General features: G+C 35.9%; 1 protein-coding gene across 1 annotated transcript in view; it reads left to right on the top strand.

Moving 5' to 3' along the window:
• The window catches only part of LOC134541527 (pleckstrin homology domain-containing family F member 2), a 104,863-nt gene that overhangs the window by 11,678 nt on the left and 73,577 nt on the right, over window positions 1-19,608 (top strand). Inside the window, exons 2-4 of the mRNA XM_063385037.1 lie at window positions 1,649-1,713; window positions 3,339-3,476; window positions 6,266-6,329. Coding sequence (XP_063241107.1) covers window positions 1,649-1,713; window positions 3,339-3,476; window positions 6,266-6,329 — 267 coding nt within the window. The remainder of the gene's footprint in view (window positions 1-1,648; window positions 1,714-3,338; window positions 3,477-6,265; window positions 6,330-19,608) is intronic.

The raw sequence follows: 19,608 nt of genomic DNA, 5'->3' as shown, positions 1-19,608 counted from the left end.
CCTCCAAGCCACTTTTTCAACGTGGGGAAAAGGTGATAGTCACTCTGTGCCAAATCCGGACTGTAAGGAGGGTGATCAAACACTTCCCATCGAAATCTTGCAAGTAGTTGTTGTGTTACGGCGGCACTATGCGGTCGGGCGTTGTCATGAAGCAAGACAACACCAGATGTCAGCATTCCTCTCCGCGTGTTGCGTATCGACTGTCTTTGCCGTTGTAGTGTCGCGCAGTATGCAGCAGCATTGATTGTTGTCCCTGGCTCCATGAAATCAACCAGTAGCACACCTTGGTGATCCCAGAACACTGTAACCATCTGTTTCTTGGTGCTGAATGTCCGTTTGAACTTTTCGGCTTGTTTGGTGTGCATCCACTGTTGTGATTGAAGTTTTGTTTCTTCATTATCGAAATGAATCCATGTTTCATCACCTGTCACAATTTGAGTCAAAAAGTGTTCACCATCGTCTGCGTAACGCAGCAAAAAAAGGCTGATGCCATTCAACATCTTGGGTACCCATCGGGCACAGATTTTCCTGTATCCGAGATTGTCTGTAACAATGGCGTATAGGGCTGACCTTGAAATGAGCGGAAATTGTTCAGACAGTTCTGAAATCGTGAATCGACGTCTCTCACGAACAACTGCATCTACTCTCTGAACTGTTTCATCTGTTGTACCGACTTCCTTCCTTGGCCACCTTCATCATGAACATCAATACGGCCTTCGCGGAATTTCCGACACCACTCTCGCACAACGCCATCGCTCATAAAGTTTTCACCGTACACAACACTCATTCGGCGATGGATTTCTGCTGCAGTGTGCCCTTCTGCCTGTAAGAAACGGATGACTCCACGCAGCTCGCATTTCGCCGTACAGTTTATCGTTGCAGCCATGTTGACATTCCCATAACCAGGCTTCAACTGAGGTGTGAGTTGGCCGCTCCACATGGTTGGTGGAAGGGGGTAAACACTACGAGACGTGTCGATTTGTGTACGAGCGATTAGGGTATCGATTAATGGGCATGCCATGGAGAAATGAAACTGTAATCACACTGCAGGGAACTGTTAAAACGTGGCTGAATAGGCAGGAGGCATCATTTTATGCAGAGGGTATTGGAAAGCTGGTGCATCAGTACGACAAATGCCTCAATCTGCACGGTGATTATGTGGAAAAATAGAGTAAAGATGTACGTTTCTTTTGACATTAAAATTATTTCCCAATTCTTTCCGGTTTTTTTATTACAGCCGATAGGAGGTTGAAAAAAAAAAAACCTCGTATATAAAATTTCTTTATCTCTCCCGTATCACTATCTCTATAGATATATCTCTCCATATCACTCTGTCTCTAGAACTATCTATGTTTCTTTCTATATCTCAGTCTATCTCCATATCTCCCTCTCTCTTCAATGTATATCTCTTATCTATCTATGTCTATATATTCCTAGCCATCTATATTTTTACCTTTTACCTGTCGCAAGTGTGTAATAGGTTTATAAAAACACACACGTATTTGAATGCAACATTGTGTCAAAATTTGAAAGTAATCTATGAAGAACTTTCGCATTTTTAAGATTTTGAACAAACTAATATTAAATTTTTATTTGTATAGATTGTGAAGTGAAGCTGTGACCATCGTAGTTTGTGCTTTTGTTCCAGTGAACAGCGAGGCGAATGCTCGCCGCATCACGATGGTGGAGAACTGCTTCGGCAGCTCGGGACAGGTATGTTGCCGGTCGTGGTTGCAGCTGCACCTGCCACACACCCCGCTGATTGTTGCTCTAGGATTCAACTGGTCCAGTAGAAGACTTCTGTTGCCGTTGTCCGATTTTACTTGGCTTCTATGTATGAATTAAATAGTCACAAATGTTTTGGCAGGCATTACATTCCCCATTTTGTGGGTTTATGAAGCCCAGAAGCCTATTCACTATTTCTTTAGTGTTACTTTTTTTTACAGTTAAAATTTAATGCCATGTATTAAGGGTGTATAAGTGGTCAAAGAATTTCTGTATTGTGTCTCTAGTGTAGGTTTTTATAATTTGGCTTGAACAAAGTAACATTTTAGCAACTTAATTATTTTATAAAAATGTAATTTTTATTTTTGGTTTAGTGTTGAAATATAATTAAAATGTGCTCCAAATTAAGTAATAAGTTAGCTATTCCTTAAAAATTTACTCTTTCTTATGTTGCCAGAACATATTAAGTGATTTTACAAACCTATTTTTGTAATTTATTTATGTTATCTTAGATGTTGGAATTACCTGAAGTCATATTTTAATTACAAATAATGAATGAATTACATTTTGAAAAAATAAATTCATTAAATTCCTTAAGTTTCAAAACAAAATGAAATGCCACACATACCAGTCATTTAACCATTTTAGTTTTCAATGTAACTTTCGGGTTTTAATCTCCCTAATGATGTAGGTGAGAATATTTTTTTCATATTTTTTATTGCATTGTGTTTTCAAGAATTTAATTTTTAAAGATTTTTTAATTCAATGTTGATTTGTAACATGATAGCTCTCAGCATACAGCATTTGGTAGGATTAATTTCGTGAATGTGATGGAAGTCGAATGAACGGAAATATGTAACCATGGTGCTGCCATCTGTGGCGACTGTCGCGAACCTAATTTCACAACACCAAAGGGAAACTCTAGAGTATTACTTTTTAATGAATCTTAACGAGATGGGCTGTATTTTAATAAAATTCCTTGTTGAAAATCAGGTCCATAGCTGGGGTTTTTAATTTTTCAAGTCTTTTTTGCTTTTATATGAGCAGTTTATTATATAGTTTAACCTTTCACTCTGAAAATTGAATGATTCAATAGTCGATGTAGCTGCTCCAGCAACGAATTGTAATAGTGGGTGTGGAAACTGTGTGTGATTCGTGTCAAGAAAAGTAATTGAAAACACAGTTTGCATTTTAAGGAATTTTAAAGAATTCTGTGTTAATTTTCATGTCCAAATTTCTTATTATAGGTGTATTTGCAACATGAGAACACGTGAATTTGCTCGTTACCGAGGTTGGATGTTACAAATTGAGTATGTACTGATGGACTGTCACTTTTTTTTTGCTTGCATGTAATTTTGTATTTGTATTTATTTATATAATTATAAATTATATATATACATATATATGTATATATATATTTAAGCGTAACAACACTCATTTTGGCTGTATACGAGTCCAGATTTGGTAATCAGTTGTTTGGAGTGCGCTGTAACCTTGGATGTCCAATCGCCTCAAGTCGCTGTCAGATGATTAGCCTCCTACCAAGACAATGCAGACTCGTGAGTAAGGTTCAGTGAGCTCTTGTAGCACGTAGTGTGTTGTCGTGCTTGCAGCCGCTGGCCGTGCCGGGCAGGGTGCTGGTGGGGGAGGGAGTCCTCACCAAGATGTGCCGCAAGAAGCCCAAGGCTCGTCAGTTCTTCCTCTTCAATGACATCCTCGTGTACGGGAACATCATTATTAACAAGAAAAAGGTAAACTACGGGATAATTGATACTAACTGAAGCAAAACATGATACCTAGAGCCAGAACTAGCCATCTGTCATGCAGCATAGGGATATCAGTTTTTCGTAATGCGCAAAATACTGAGTTTTTACATGTAGTAAAATACATCCACAAAATAGGAACTAATCTCTTTGGTTTGATCTTTGGTTTGAGAATCTAGCTGCAGCAGGGGCTAAGGAAATTACTTTTAATAATGCTGGATTATCTGCTAGAGGTATAAATATAGTTTTCAAGACTTATCAGGTGAAATGCTTATGGGTGAATGTTAAAGATATTGAATATTCAATTTGGCTTCGTTTCTGGTGAGTGATGGTTGAAAATATTTATGTTGTTGGATCATTTTGTGTTTATAACAGAATAATTATATGCATTTTATAACATCAAATTAATTAGTCTAGTTATGATTCTTAGACAGTATTACAAAGAATACTGGTACCTTGAACATTTAAACAGCAGCACTATGTACACTTATAAATTAATACTAGGTGAATGGTAATTAGGCAGGCTAGTATAAACATTTTTTCTTGTTTTATTAGTGTTCATCACAGAAATGTTGTTGAAAATTTTAGAGTTAGTTTGGGGAAGCAGAGGTCAGCATACCTGATATTTAACTATTAAGTTGAATAATTTAAGTGTTTTTTTTTCTACGTGTGAAAATAACCTGTTATAGGTGGATTAGTAATTATTACATCTATCCCTCACTTAGCACATCTTCAAAGTGTGGGAATTCAATTAGCGTGATATTAATTTTACTGCCCTAGTCTTGAATAGCACTGCTGTAAATTTCAGTTAGCGCAAAATCTCAGCAGGAAAAAAAAAGTTGGGCATGATGCCGCAAAGTCTGTTTAAACTTCTCTAAACAACAAATGTGCCGTGGGATATAGTTATCCATACAAGCGGGGAAGAGATGCGCACGCAGGTCTGACTACGCTATTGGCTGTTGTACAAACATCAGCTATGGTAATTTAAATTGCGACTATGGAGTGTAAAGGTTCAAATGTTTTTATGTCCGCGCATATGCCGCCGTGCCGTACCATTGTTGCCTGGCCACAAACCGGGCCATGAACTCAGTCTAGCCAGTGGCAGGGAATTCACACAAACAAAAGCAACGTCTGCCCATTCAGCTTCCGGTAACTGTACGTACGTAATCTCCTGCAGTTGGAATCATAGTGGAATCATGGCTTCCAAGTTAGAGCATATTGCATCGTGTTCAAGTATTTGAGACAAAACTAGAAGTATTACGGCGCGCGTGTACTATGATGATAGTTATGCATTAGTTCAGGCTTGCATTCGAGTCACAGATTGTTTTGTATTTAATGTTGAAGAAAGGTTTTTGTTGCATGACTTATTAATTTTAATTGTTTGGCGTGCTTTTGTATTCTCTACTTTTTAAATAAACGTACTTTCCATGAATGGGTTTCGTTTTTATGAATAACTTTACCTAACAAAATAGTTTTTTTCGCAGAAAAGTCGCACCCCTACTCTTTAAACTTGATTTTAGTATAAAAAGTGCTGCGATTATGCAATAAAACATGGTAAGCACTTTAATTTTTTAAAAATTTAAATGTAATTATCCGGACAGTAATATCGGTTTCACTGTCAGTAAAGGCTGGTTTAGATAAGTACGCAACTTTGAGTTGAAGGTCACGCCCGGACAGGGCAAGTCAGCCAGCCGACTGCCGATAAAGTACATAAACCATGTATCTCCCGTTATGCGGTGTCGTATTTGTCATACAAAGTGCGATGGGAGGGATATAAAGATTAATGGTGTGACATATTTATCATTGAGTGTTATTCTGTGTGTGTATATTACGTAAAGTATATTTTCCTACACAATTTTGGAAGACATTAAATAAATTAGCCTTGCTATGTATGGAAACTAATGTTTCAGAATACACGATTTTGAATAACGTGAGCATTTTTAGGAACGAATTAGTCATGTTAAGTGAGGGATAGGTGTATTCGTTTAAGTGCAAATAATCAAGTATGTATAATGTAAATCCATATATGTACAATGTGCTTGTACTACCTTATTAATTTGGACGTTTTTATTTGTTGTGTAATTTTTAAAAAAAATTAATTTGATGAATATTTTTAGTGAAGAATATGTAGGCATAATCTACAAAATAAAAAGATATTCAATCATAACATTTACTTAAATTCTATGTGTTTTGAAACTCATATTTTATTTATTTTGCCATGTTAAAACATAAAGTAGAACTTAAATTTCTAGTATATTTTTTTCATATACTTAAATAAGTGCTGGCTACTTGACCCAAAAATACTAGTTTTTTTAAACACTTCTAACTTGAATCACTACTCGTGCACCCCTAGTTCAAATTTATTACACATGAGTTCTAAATACTGAAGAAATAGGCTAAAACCAAACTGTTTAACAAGGTTACAATGGCTCAAATGCTTCAACAAAATTTGACTGCATAAGCTACAACTATTCATTAGCATAAGTACCCAAAAATTTACAGTTTCACCCCTGTACATTATACCCAAAACAACCCCAGCAGTTAAAATTCCACTGTTTGTTTGTATACAGTGAAATTAGTCGTGTTGGATACCTCATGTTTGACTGAGCTAACCCCAGTTTGCAAATTTTGATTCATGTCATGTTTGTTACAAAACCGTCTACTAAAGTTCTGGACTGCGTGCATCTTTTGCTAGTCACTCTTTTCAGACAGCACACTTGATTATGATTTGAAGTCTGAACGTAAGCATACTTATAAATTAATATGTTTTGTTTCAGTATAACAAGCAGCACATAATACCATTAGAGGAAGTCAAGTTGGAATCCTTGGAGGATGATGGCCGTAAGTATAGCTAATCAAATACAAATTGTATTAAAATTTACTGAAGAATAGTATTGCTTGTGAAGATTTTTTTTCCTATTTCCAGTTGCACCATTACAGTTAATGCGTTTTCTTGTTTCATAAACAGAATTCTTCATGGTTCGACCATTTTTTCTTGTTTGCATGGTTGTGTTTTGAGTACCGAAGTCATTTTGTGTTGGCAACTTTGAAACAAACAACCCAAACTAGCAGTGCATTACGCTGATCTTGGATCAATGTAGTGCAAGCAGAAACATCTGGAATCTGTACTGACTTAATATAGGTTATTATTTATCATATGAAAAAAATTGAAAATGTGTATTCACAAAACTTTATATTGTGAATACCTAATACAAGTATGAGATGCTGTTGTTTCTAGCAATGTGATTACTGGCCACTGGAAATTAGTATATTTGTAGTTTTTGTTAGAATGTTCAAAATTAAATACACTAGAGTCCCGTTATAGCGAGGTGTCACGGTTCCGGGTTTGATTCTCCCTACAACCGAATTGGACAAATTTTGGCCCCCAAAAAATAAAAATTTTCCAAAAATAGCAAAAAATTGTGTTTCAACCTGTATAATTGGAAAATAACAGGTTATATTAACGAAATATTAATTTCTGTGAGCAGATGTGTGAATTCTCTTTAAAACGATACCCCATAAGTACGGATGCGATCACCGATTGCGTCAAAATAACCAGAATACCCTACCACGGCACGTAAGTATAGCATCTCTCAGACCGCGGCCGACGCAGCATTGTCCTGCTATCTATTGTCGACGCGGGCTGTCTGCTGGCGGCCATGTTGGTTCGGGATGTTGCTAACAGGTGGTGCTAGTGTAGCGCAACAATTTAATTCCTTACAAAAAAGCAGGAGTGCGGCTGCAGCAACGCACGTACGCCTCAAACGAAATAGTCGCTGGAAAACTATACTTTTTTCATTTAAAGAAACCTGTCAACTTTTTTAGAAAATAAATTTGGGATTAAACTCAAACCATCACCACCCCTTTCCCGGACAGATACCCCAACAACTGACCGAAACAAAAGTTACAAGAAAACTGCCCTAGCGATTCGGAAATAAATGCGGTAGTGCCTACTAGAGGTGTAAAAGTAACGAAAAAATGTGTACCCGTATGTATTCGTTACTATAACAATTAGTACTCATTACTATTGTTATGTTACTCGTTACTTCTGATACCGCATAACATGCTATATTATGTTGCAACAACGAATCCAGTCGTATTGCGTACGCGTACAGTATGACGTCGCGTAAATAATAAATAAAATATAAACAATTAACAATATTTGATAATTAAAAGTTTTTGTTAACCAAGAAAAAATTAAATCTCATTAGAGCGGCTTTTTAATATTATCTCTTAAGATAACAACCAAAAAAAATGTGAGTATACGTGATTATAAAAACAAAAACATACATATTTCTAATTTGTAAAAATACTTTCTTACGTTGTTTCTGTTCCAATCTCAAACTTTGTCTACACACGGCACAGATAACTAACGGAAGTTTGATAAAAGAAAGAAAGGATGGGATTCTATTTTTAAAGCCACGCACTTAGGTGGCGACTGCAAGGCTGAAAAATGTGACAGGCGTCAACTGCAAGATGTCTAGTGGCGAGCGAGAGGGGTGGAGATAAAGCAGACAAATAACAAAAGCGCGCTTCAAGCGATCACGCCGTAAATTCCTCAAAAATACCTCGTTATAGCCGTGTTCTCACTATTACCGTGCTCGCTATAACGAGATTCTACTGTATTTGAGGAAAAAAAATTCAGAAATTTAAACATAATATTGTTAGATAAAAAAAACTATGTAATTAACTCCTTCAGTAGCTGTCAAAGAAATCTTGTATCTGTCATTAGCTACAATGCTTTAAGGTTGTTTTTTTAGCACTTCAGGGAACATTTGTCATTTGCAGCTGACTGCTTGTGGCTGATGGACGTATTGTGCGCGCACTCTGTTTTGCTGTGTGTATATTAGTCACCTGCCTTACGGATATTTTATCTATCACAATTAACTCTTCCCTACTTGATCTACAAGATATTCTGGGGTTTCCAGTGCCCCCGAATGATGATTCTATTTCTGATTTAACTCAAGACATGTATCTGACTATGTTTCGTTCTCCAAATAAGAAAACAAAATCTCAAGATACAGGTAACATGTATAAATCTCCACAAGTTGCACCTTAGAATCACATAATAATGAAGAACTAATCAACTTAGTTAAATCTCTTTGTAATAGAATTGAAGATTTGAAGAATAAAAAATTGATCATGAAAAAATTATTGATTGATGGTATATATGAAACATCTGAGATAAAGCATAAGCTTTTTTCAATTTAAGCAATGCTTAAATTCCAAGAGTGATGGTGATTCATCCTATAGTCAAGCACTTAAAAAAAGGTTTCTACCTACAAAATATCTGACGTTGAACCACTGGGCAAGTCTGGCAACCGTGCGCCACTTGACCCAGTTACAGCTCAGCGTGTTCCGCGAGAAGGCATGACTTTGCACAACTCTCATCCTGTCGACAGCGAAGGATACACCATAATGCAACATGGACATAAGTTCCATCAGGAATGCAGATACCAAATGCGATCTGAACCCAAATAAAACACCATTGAAAGTCAGTATTAGAAATAATACTTCTACGTTAAAAACTTATCTCCAAACCAATATATAAAAGAAGAAATCCCTCTTTGTTAACAGGCTCGACCCTACGGTTAATGAGATTGAAATCACAGACTATATTTCCAACAAACTTAACATGTCTCAAGTAAAATTTATAAAACTTCGAACAAAATATGACTCACACGCCTCGTTCCATGTGTCTGTACTAGGAGAAGATATTGAAAGAATCAATAATGTTGTCTTCTGGCCTAGTGGATGCTTAATAAGCCCTTATTATGAAAACTTCACCCTGACCAAATCACAAGCTGTAATTCTGATGATCCATCAAAACTCAATAGTTCTACTGTAAATTTTTTAACTACCAACTCGATAGCTTCTAGTTCGTCCCAGGTGCTTGTAGGAGCATTGCAATAGACATTCAGTGCAGGCAGTATCAATTGGTATCAAATGTCAGAGGACTAAAAACAAAATCAATTCATTTTTTTTTTTGTAATCTGGTGAACTCAAATTGACATGTGCGTCATGGAAACCTGGTTCAGTGAATATAGTATAAGTTCCCATTATTCAGAGCTGCCAACCATTACGGATTTTCCGTAATTATTACGGATTTTAACCCCGAATTACGGAATTACGGAACATCGCTAGTTTATTACGGAAACGAGGCTTTGTGCTGCATGGTAACGGAAAAATTTACGTTTCTGCTGTGCGTGTTTCGTGAACGCTGTTTGAATACTTCGCTTGGTTGCTCAAATAACGGAACTAGTAAGTGTGCGCATGTACGATGTACTGTCGAAATAAGTAAATTAATTCTCGTGTTTTCAAATAATAATGGGATGGTATTACGTCCGTTGTACGATACAACTAGTACATATCCTCGGACTTATCGTTTGAAGGCTACTTACATCACGATAATTTTTGTACGGTACTTTGGCTAACCTGTGTTGTATTAATTTATTTCTTGAAAGCCATTTTTTTCATCATAGTGTTTTTGTCCGGTTTTTGTCGTGTCTACAGACGTGAAAATTTTTTTATTTTTTTCGATAGTGTTGTGTTCTTCAGTGCCGGTTGTAGAAATGAAGCGTGTGACAGAATAATGTGCATCTGTGGGAAAAAACACGCAAGACTTCAGAACTTTCCACTTAAATATTCAAAAGAATGGCCATGATTGTCGTTTTCAAATGTTTGAAACGCCACGGTTTTGTAATGTATGCGCGTGTGACTTTTCGATTGCACATGGTGAAAGGGATGACTGTAGACGGCATATTGAATCAAAGAAACATGCAGAACATTTTAAAGCCGTGACTAGCAATAAATCTATATCTTCGTTTTTTCGCTACATCTGAAGAAACGAAAGTAACGAACGCAGTTACTGTTTACAAGTCCTTGTGTTTGTCTTGTTTGTTTACATGACATTTCTTATCGAACCAGGATAAAAGAAGCAAATAAAAAGACAGTTGTTTTAAAGTTTAACTTTGAATACATTGAATTGAAGATTCAAAATATCCAGTAAAATTATTAATATTTCTTACATATTCAGATGATTGTATTGTTCAAATAGATTTTTTTATGTATTAATTTGCATTGTATTCATATTTTTATTTTTATTTTGCATATTATTGTCGTTGTTTTATCTTGTGAGTGTGTTATAATGCCCCAGGAAAAATTTATCGTGCATTATTTACGCGTACTTTTTTCATATACCTAATTGCCATTACTGATGGGTGTGATTTGAGGTTGGCAGCTCTGCATTATTTTACAGAACAACATTTAAGCTGTAGAAATGATAGTACTGAGCATCTCACTAAGAAGAAGAGGTGGTGGTGTGTTGATTGCATTTAAAAAGCACAAGTTCATCCCATTGAAAACAATGATTTCCACAAAATTGAAAGTGTATGGTTAAAAATTAAAATTTTGAACAACAATTATCTTAAGTTAGGTAACCTCTATCTACCCCCTGATACTGCTCCAAACACACTCCAAACTAATTTTGAGTCATTTGAAGGAAAACTAATATCCAGTCAAGATAAATTAATAATTGTCGGTGACTTTAATGTTCCTACCGTATTTATTCGCATAATGTCCGCACATTTCTTTTTAAATACTTGAAATGGAATTTTTTAAAATCCGCATAAAGTCCTCACCAGACAAAGCAACCTTGGCCACCCCTGAAAGGCACAGTAACGGGATGGAAAATTACCAATGCTGTCAACAATGCTTTGACCTTGAGTTGTTCATTTCTCCGGAGCGGTCGCTGAGAGGGTTTTGTACCGTGGTGAAACTGTCCGGACTCAGGAACTCGCATTCCACTGCGCAGCTGCCTGCGACGTCACGCGAGTTGCAAGGGGATGGGCTATATATAGCACAAGCCAGTACACGTCAACTCACGCTACGTCACAAAGTAGGGGAGGTAGCAGAGAATTGGTGGGGGTACATGTGCACGGTTTTATTATACACACAAAGGGCAAGGGACAGGGAGGGAGGCTCGCCGGCGCCGGCTAATGCAGACATTAGACATCTGCCCCGTGCCATCAGTGGCCATCTAAATGAAAGATTAAAAAATTATCTTTTCACGCAAAGCATTTATTTTGTGTAGGCTGGCTGCGGCTTCTTAACGTTGAAGCGCACACGAGAGTGAGAGAAGAAAAAAAATATGAAAAAAACTAATCGCCGGCACCCAATTATCTTGTCATCTGTCACATTTCTCACGTCCGCTGCGGAGGGTCGCCAGTCACCAGCGCTCTTCTAGTAAACTAATTATGAGAGAACAGTTTTTTTACTCTACACAAAACGTAAAATTTTGAGGAAAAAATTTTTTTTTCGGACTTCATCTCATAATGTCCGCACCCCATTTTTTTTTGTCAAAAATGTAGCCTAATTACTGCGGACATTATGCGAGTAAATACGGTGATATTGATTGGCTAAATAAATCCACTACTAGTAGGTATCTAGAATTTTTGCTCTAAATCCAAGGCTAATCATTTAATTAACCCGTAATCAACACACACAAACAAAATTACATTAATGACACGCATGGGTCCCTGGGACCCAATTTTTCTTCTTCTAGGTTTCTGTTAAGTATGTTGCTTGTTTAAGAAATTGAAAAAAAAAAATGTTTTAATTCCAACATTTATTACCTTTAATTACAAAAATCTGTGTTTTAAAATACATTTAACAAACATTACAAAAAAATAATTTGGAAATCAGTGCATTTGTAATTTTTTGTTGAATTGTGATTTTTAAGTGGAACACTATCTTGGTTTTTTAATTAAGATACAGTATCAAAAAATTGTAGTCTTTTAGTCAATATATGTCTTTATCTTCAGGTATCACAAATTTTTCGAAAAGATAATACACAAAAAAAAATTGCAGCTCTTTGAAGGCTCTTTCATAACTGTTCAGAAGTCCATGCTGCTTTCCTTGTGATCACATAAATTATTACTAAACACATCACCACAAAACATAGGTATAAAAATTTTGCTAAATGCACTTAGAGCAAACTATTTTCCCACACTGAACACACAAAGGAACATGACATTTGACACATTCATGAAAGGTCTTCCTGTCTCTTTTGGGCGGGCAAGAAGTACATCTTTTCCTCTTAGATTTGGTGACAGAAGCGTTTTCTCCTGATGTAGAAGGTTGACTTGTTTCTTGTTTGATTCCTAGAATGGTTTCTATACTTTCTTTGATGTCCTTCCTCAGCTTTGGTGCCTGCGGTTTTCGATGCATATGTTCACTGGCAAGCTCTTTTCCCAACTGAACAAGGAAACGTCTTTTGTCCACTTCAAGTGTCTGGCTGTTGCCGCTGAATAAAACATGTGAATTCACACCTGCAATATCTAGCAATGCATAGAAAATAGCCATTGGCCATTGATGAGTGCGACGCCCAGTGGAATAATTGTGACATTTCTCATCAAGTGCATCCACTCCACCCTTAGTTTGGTTATAGTCCATTATAACAACTGGTTTTCCTGTTGACTCGTCAATGTCTTTGGTATGATGCATTGTTGAAATCATATTCACAACTTTTCCTTTTTTAGGAACAAAGGAAACTAATGTGATTCTTCCAGAGAAACCATGTAAAGAAGATGATACTTCTCTTCCTTTAGAGTTGACAAATGCTGCAGGTAGTTGACATTTATTTTTTTTTATGGTCCCTATGTATGTAAGGTTCATTTTGTTTAGCTTATTGACAAGTTCTATTGACGTGAACCAATTATCACCCGTAGTATTTGTATTGCTTCCTTGAATAGGTTTTGCTAATCTCAGTACCACCATTGATGGAACTAACAAGCTAGGTTTTGATGTAGATTGCTGTCCTACAGTTAGGCCGCAGTACACTTCAGAATTCAAACAATAGTGCAATTTGGCATCTGTCAGGATATAAATATTTTTATCTCATACTTTCGAGGTTTCGAGGGTATGTACATGCAAAACGAACATCTTCCTCGAAAACCAACAAGCATCTCATCAATAGTTACGTATTGACCTACTGAATAATTGCGCTGACACTGCTCTATGAATTTCGCAAATAACCATGAGATATGAGCAAGCTTATCTGACTGCTGTCTTTCAACCCGTGTTTTTGAATCATCAAAACGCAAGCAGCATAGTAGAAAAAATACTCTGTTGTATGGCATTACTGCACGAAAAATTGGCCTTCCAGTCCCATCTTTAGCATATACAGCCAACAGATCTTCATCGTTCGATTTGAAAGCACCCCACAGATAACACAAACCTAATAGAGCCTTTATTTCAGTCACATCATTTTCATGGTGATACGACAGTTTGTTGATACCTTCAGTTACAGAAATTATTCTTTCGTTAGTCCGAAGAACAATTTCGTGTAGCATTTCAGCTGTAAACAAAAGCTCCCAAAATGCTATTGGGTTTGGTGTTCCTATCTGGCTAGCTTCTCCTTTTGTACCAGGTAAATGACATCTTGGTATGATGTTGTGCTGTTCTACCTCGTATAACTGAATGTTTTGACCATTTCATTCTGTTTTTCCCATAAAAATAATTTGAGCCTTCAGACTCACCATTAGTGTCCTCTTCATTTCCACTTTCATCTGTTCCAGATTCATGTTCACTTACTTCATAGTCACTATCTGAACCACTAATGTAATCAGTATCACTTAATGTTCGGTCTGCAGCTGCCAAAACTTGATCTTCATCCGAACCTCCATCCATATTGCAAAACTTAGTACAGAACACGTAGTTGTAAAAGTTACCTAACTGACACACATGGGTCCTGAGGACCCAAACATACCTCTATAGCATCAACAAGCACCTGCAAAGGAATGAACACCACACCAGTCCAAGGCCGACTGAGGGTTAGGAAACTACCTGGATGGCTGGGCCAGTGCTACAAACCCTCACTGACGTAGAGCGAAATTAAAATTTTCACGGGTCCCCAGGACCCATGTGTGTCGATTACGGGTTAATATTGTTTCTAGCCGAAATCTTTATCAATGTAACAAAACCCCGCCGTCAAAAATCTATTATATTTTTGTTTAACTAATATACACCAATGTATTGTGACCAACACGGAAGATGTTCTCATGAAAGAAGATGTATATCATCCACCATTAAAAGTTGTCTTATCAATTGACACTACACCACATAATATCAAAATATCCTCTGTTTTTATAAATTACAAAGATTGCAATTATCTTAGTTATTTTAATTTTATCAAAGATCATGAGTGGAAAAATTTCTATAAATCTTCATATGTTAATAAATTTGTTGACCAACTATCTAAATGTATACCGTGTTTTCTCGTATAATCGTCACACATTTTATTCTAAAATCAAGTTTGAAAAGTAGGGGTGCGACGATTATGCGGAAAAAAAATTTTTGTTAGGTAAAAGTTATTCGTAAAAACAAAACCTGTTCATGGAAAGTACGTTTATTTAAAAAAAGGTGGAGTATACAATAGCACGCCAAACAATCTATATTAATAATTCCTCAAACAAAAACTATTCTTCAACTTTCAATAGAAAAACTAGAGATGGGTCGAGTCTTGGTTTATCGAGTCGAGCCGAGCCGAGTTGGGTCAGATTGACTCGACTCGAAAACCGAGTCTCATATTTTATCAAGTTCGAGACTCGAAACACATTTCGAGTTAAGTACCAGCATCGTGACATTATAGCACTTTATTATAGGTTGTCTTAACGTTTTCGCCAAGTCATTAATACAGCAAGAATTGATAATGACCTTCAAACAAAACAAATCCCGTGCAAACCTAACATTGCCCGCTACCGCGAAATACAAGGTACAAGTGCAATCAAACCTAGGCCTACCTTCATTTATGAACGTGACGTCGTAATGTGATTTTGTCAATAGTGGCAACAGTTTATAGGACAAAATTATGCCACATGACCATTTTATATAAATAAAAAACCTTGGAAAACAGCGTGCACTGTTTTCATTTTGTTTTACATCCTGTGTTTACTTCAAATACGGCACCGCATTTGTTTACAAGATACGTCAATGGATTTTCACTGAAGAAAAATTTGTACCAAAACGCACATGTATTAAAAATCATCACGTTTATCGTGCCCCGTTTATAACTCGTATAAACAAGAGAATTCCGTAACCTAAAATATAAAAACACTAAATAATAATATTATAATATTTAGTAAATAACATCCAAGCCGTGAAGCGTGAAAATGGCTGCGTGTTATGCCAGCTAGCCATGCATTTTGGAACTAAATTTAGCTGTGCTCCGCTACGCAGCGCTGCATGTCAATAACGTTTTGATCAAATTACTTTCTTCTTTTTTTTTTTGAATAAAATATAATAATAACAAAGCTCATGCATTTTATTTGGCAATCAGTTACTGATCGCCAAATCAAATGTATGAAATATTTATTTATTAAACATATTGATATTCTTGTAGTTGTAACAGTTCCAGGCGAATAATCTTGCCGCGGAAAGTGAATTTACATTGAGAATTTACGTAACTCGACGTTTGCAACACTGATTAGTGTGAAGCCAAAAACGGCATACGAATTTCGGCAAAAGTAAATACTGATACAGATATTAAGTAATTTTACATGGAGAAAAAATCGGAACACGGTAGACCACGTACACGTATAAGCTTAGTTTTTTATATTTAAATAACATAATGATTTGCTAATTAATCATTTAAAAATTTTTAAATAATGCAGATGCATCTTGGATACACAATTCTTATATCAATGGATGTGTAGTAATATGTTATTTATCATATTTAATGCAAAAAAAAATATAATTATGAAACTCGAACTGACTCGACCTCTTCAAAAATTTTGTGGCTCGAACTCAACTCGACTCGAAATATGAATTGCTAAACTCGGCTCGACTCGACTCGAAGCCAAAAAACCACAATTCGTCCATCTCTAAGAAAAACCAAAACCAAAACTCTAACGCGAACGCAAGCCACTTGAATCTGACGTGAACTAACTAATGTAGTACACACTTGCTACGAAAGAATGCGGGCTATCAAATGTAGTTAACTCGGCACCTGACAGAGAGCGCGCGTTGCATCCAATCGGCGAGATATGGATATTCGACTACGTGCACGCGCTCTATACGGGAAGCAACATAACCAAACATGAATGATGCGCTGGCTACATTTTTATAAGCGGTACGCCGCGGTAACGCAGACAATCAGATAAAGGAAATACCGTTTAAAAACTTCTTTAAATGAAAATTTACACCTCAGACAACTTTGTATTTCCGTTAATTAATAAATAAGTGGTAATGACCGAAATTAAATTTTAGGTTATACCTACACCGTGGCGACGCAGACGATCAGCTAAAGGAAATAACGTTTAAAAACGTCTTTATAAGAAAATTTACACGTCAAACAACTTCGTATTTTTCCGTTAATTTATTAAGTAAGTGGTAATGACCGAATAAATATTAGATTTCTACTTTAAAATACATCGTTTTGTACAGAAAAGATACACAAAGCGCTCGGCATCTACTAGCGGGACCATAAACATCATGCGATGTGTACACGAGAAGTTTTTTTATCCCAATTTTGACAGCCTAAAATATGGTTGGTACGATTACGCGCTTGCGGCGAATATGTGATAAAACACGGTAACTGATGAAATTGCTACTTTCATTCCATTATCTACAAAAAATTTATCCTAATATCCTGTTTGGTTTTCCAAAGAACTAATCAATTCTTTAAAATCCAAGAAACATCACAAACTGTACAAGAGGAATAATTACTTTTTTACTATTATTATTTTTCTTGTTACTGGAAACAAGTCAAAATCCTTAAAAAAACGGGATAAAATAACTGGTCAAGAGTAACTAATAATAACATTAAGTGTAATCCCAAAAAAATTTGGTTCTACTTAATATTAAGGCTAAGATCCTGAGTTTCTCGCGAGCGGGCAAATACATGCATAGTTATCTTTGTCCTCAACAGAGCGCACTAGCAGTACGGTTGAACGATGCGGAAAAATGGAGGGGGGGTGGGAAAGAGAACGCTGTTCTCAGAATTCTTATCACCCAGCGGGGTGTCATGTTTACGACCTGTCAAGGAGAGAGGGGTGGGGGAAGAGTGTACTCTGCCTCGGCGAGCATTTAGATTTCCAATCCCTTTGCCTCTCTGTCCCTTTCCACCACACCTACCCAAGACTACTCGATCCTCAACAAAGCGCAAGAGAATATTATATTACTATTTTTGGTACATTTCAGTTAGAAACCCATATGTAACCGAGTGCAACCCAAGGTATTTATAATAAATATTAATTTGGTGCACTACACATATACAATATACATATTGTATGTTTTACTGCGGTGATTATGTGGCCAAAACTATCAGATTTGGTCTCTTTTGCAAGAACGCTCGTTCACAGCTAACCACTACATTCAAATAAGTTGGCCAGTAATGTAGTTTTCTTGCCCCTGTAAAAAAAATCATTTTTAACTGTGTGTGTACTACAAAGGTTTTGCGCTTCTACAAATTTTCTTTCCTTACACATTTTGTCACAGGTGTGTGCGTATGTGTATTATGTACACAAACAGTTGAACGTTGACCATCTAATAGCATGACGTTATGTTGCAAAGCGGTATTATTTGCTATATTTGATATCTGATTAGGACTGTATTTTTCTGTGCAACTATGTATATGTATATGTGTGTTTATATATATATATATACACACATATACATATGCATACATAGAGGCGAACTTTTAATACTATCGGATAATTTTTTTTAGGTGAATATCTGTCTTCAAAATATTGCAGGTTATTGCATTAATTTAAGTGTTTTAAATGTATTATGTTTTTATGTAATTATACATGAGGCTAGAGCTAGAAAAAAGTTATTTGCTTGCTTTTTTTAGCTGTCCTGCAGCTTGTGGCTTTTGATTACACTTCCTTTTTTATAAACAATGTTATTAGTAAATGTCCTGGCATTCGTACTTCTTGTAAAAACCGTAATCATATTTTCGAAAATTAAGCTATCATTTAGTAATTTATTATTGCAATATAATTACTTGTGCATGCCAGTCACGTCTGGCGAAATGAGGTGCTCCTTCACGCTATCCCTATTGGTGACGTCAAGCATCACTGGTAGTTCGTCTTCTATGTATGAACTGTAAGTCAAAGAGGCTCGAAATAAACATCAGTTGTAACTAATAATAATAATAATAATTTAATTCTGAAAGGGCCACATACTCGAAGAATCGCCTTCTCTACGCAATCAAACGTGTTGGAAGTAAAATATCTAAGGAGTAGGCTACACGTCATAGGTTGTATAAGGGAGCTAACCAAAGGATATTTTATTGTGCATACAGATAAAGTGATATTTTAAGAAGAGTAATTCCCCCCCCCCCCCCCCCAAAAAACACCACCACCAAAATGATGGATTTATTGACATATCCTTACATAAAAAAACACTGCTCCAGAATCTGCACCTGAATCATCTTAGTGGGGAAAAGGTGTACATAAATTACGATCACTGAGGTTATACAGAAGGTATACAGAGTAAGTGATTAGGAGCAAGGAATACTAATGCAATAAAGATGCCATTGATATTATTTAATGATAATTTTTACTCACGTTTTAGAAGTTGATATTGCTGAATAGCAAATTTACATTTTAAAATATTGTAACAATGAAAAATTGTGAACCAATAAATATTTTTTGCTTAGTGTATCATTTGATTGGAAACTAGATATTATGAGTACGAAATATTTGTAAGTAATAAAAATTTACATAATAAAATACTTACATTAATACAAAATACAAATATTTTTCTTAGATATACAAGTATAACTACATTACATTTTCGGCCAACGAACATATAGTTATGCTTTGGGCCCTGATTGTAATACATAAATTACATTTTCACCAAAAGTACATGACGCACAAAAGTCAACAAATCTTAAAACACAATAAAAATATACTCGGTCTACATTATATTTTAATGCAAACACCAATACAATACTAATTTTAATTGAACATTTTTTTGGAGATATGCATAATTTTATTAAAATTAATCAGAAAGTAATGCCATTACATGTTTGCAACCTTATGTACTTCACTTGCCTTTGACGAATCTGGATAGGTTCAATGTTTAGCCAGCCGAAAAGGATGTTTAGATTTTATTT

The sequence above is a fragment of the Bacillus rossius genome, assembly GCF_032445375.1.
Source record: "Bacillus rossius redtenbacheri isolate Brsri chromosome 4 unlocalized genomic scaffold, Brsri_v3 Brsri_v3_scf4_1, whole genome shotgun sequence".
NCBI lineage: Eukaryota > Metazoa > Arthropoda > Insecta > Phasmatodea > Bacillidae > Bacillus > Bacillus rossius.
This window is presented reverse-complemented; position numbering and strand designations above follow the sequence as displayed.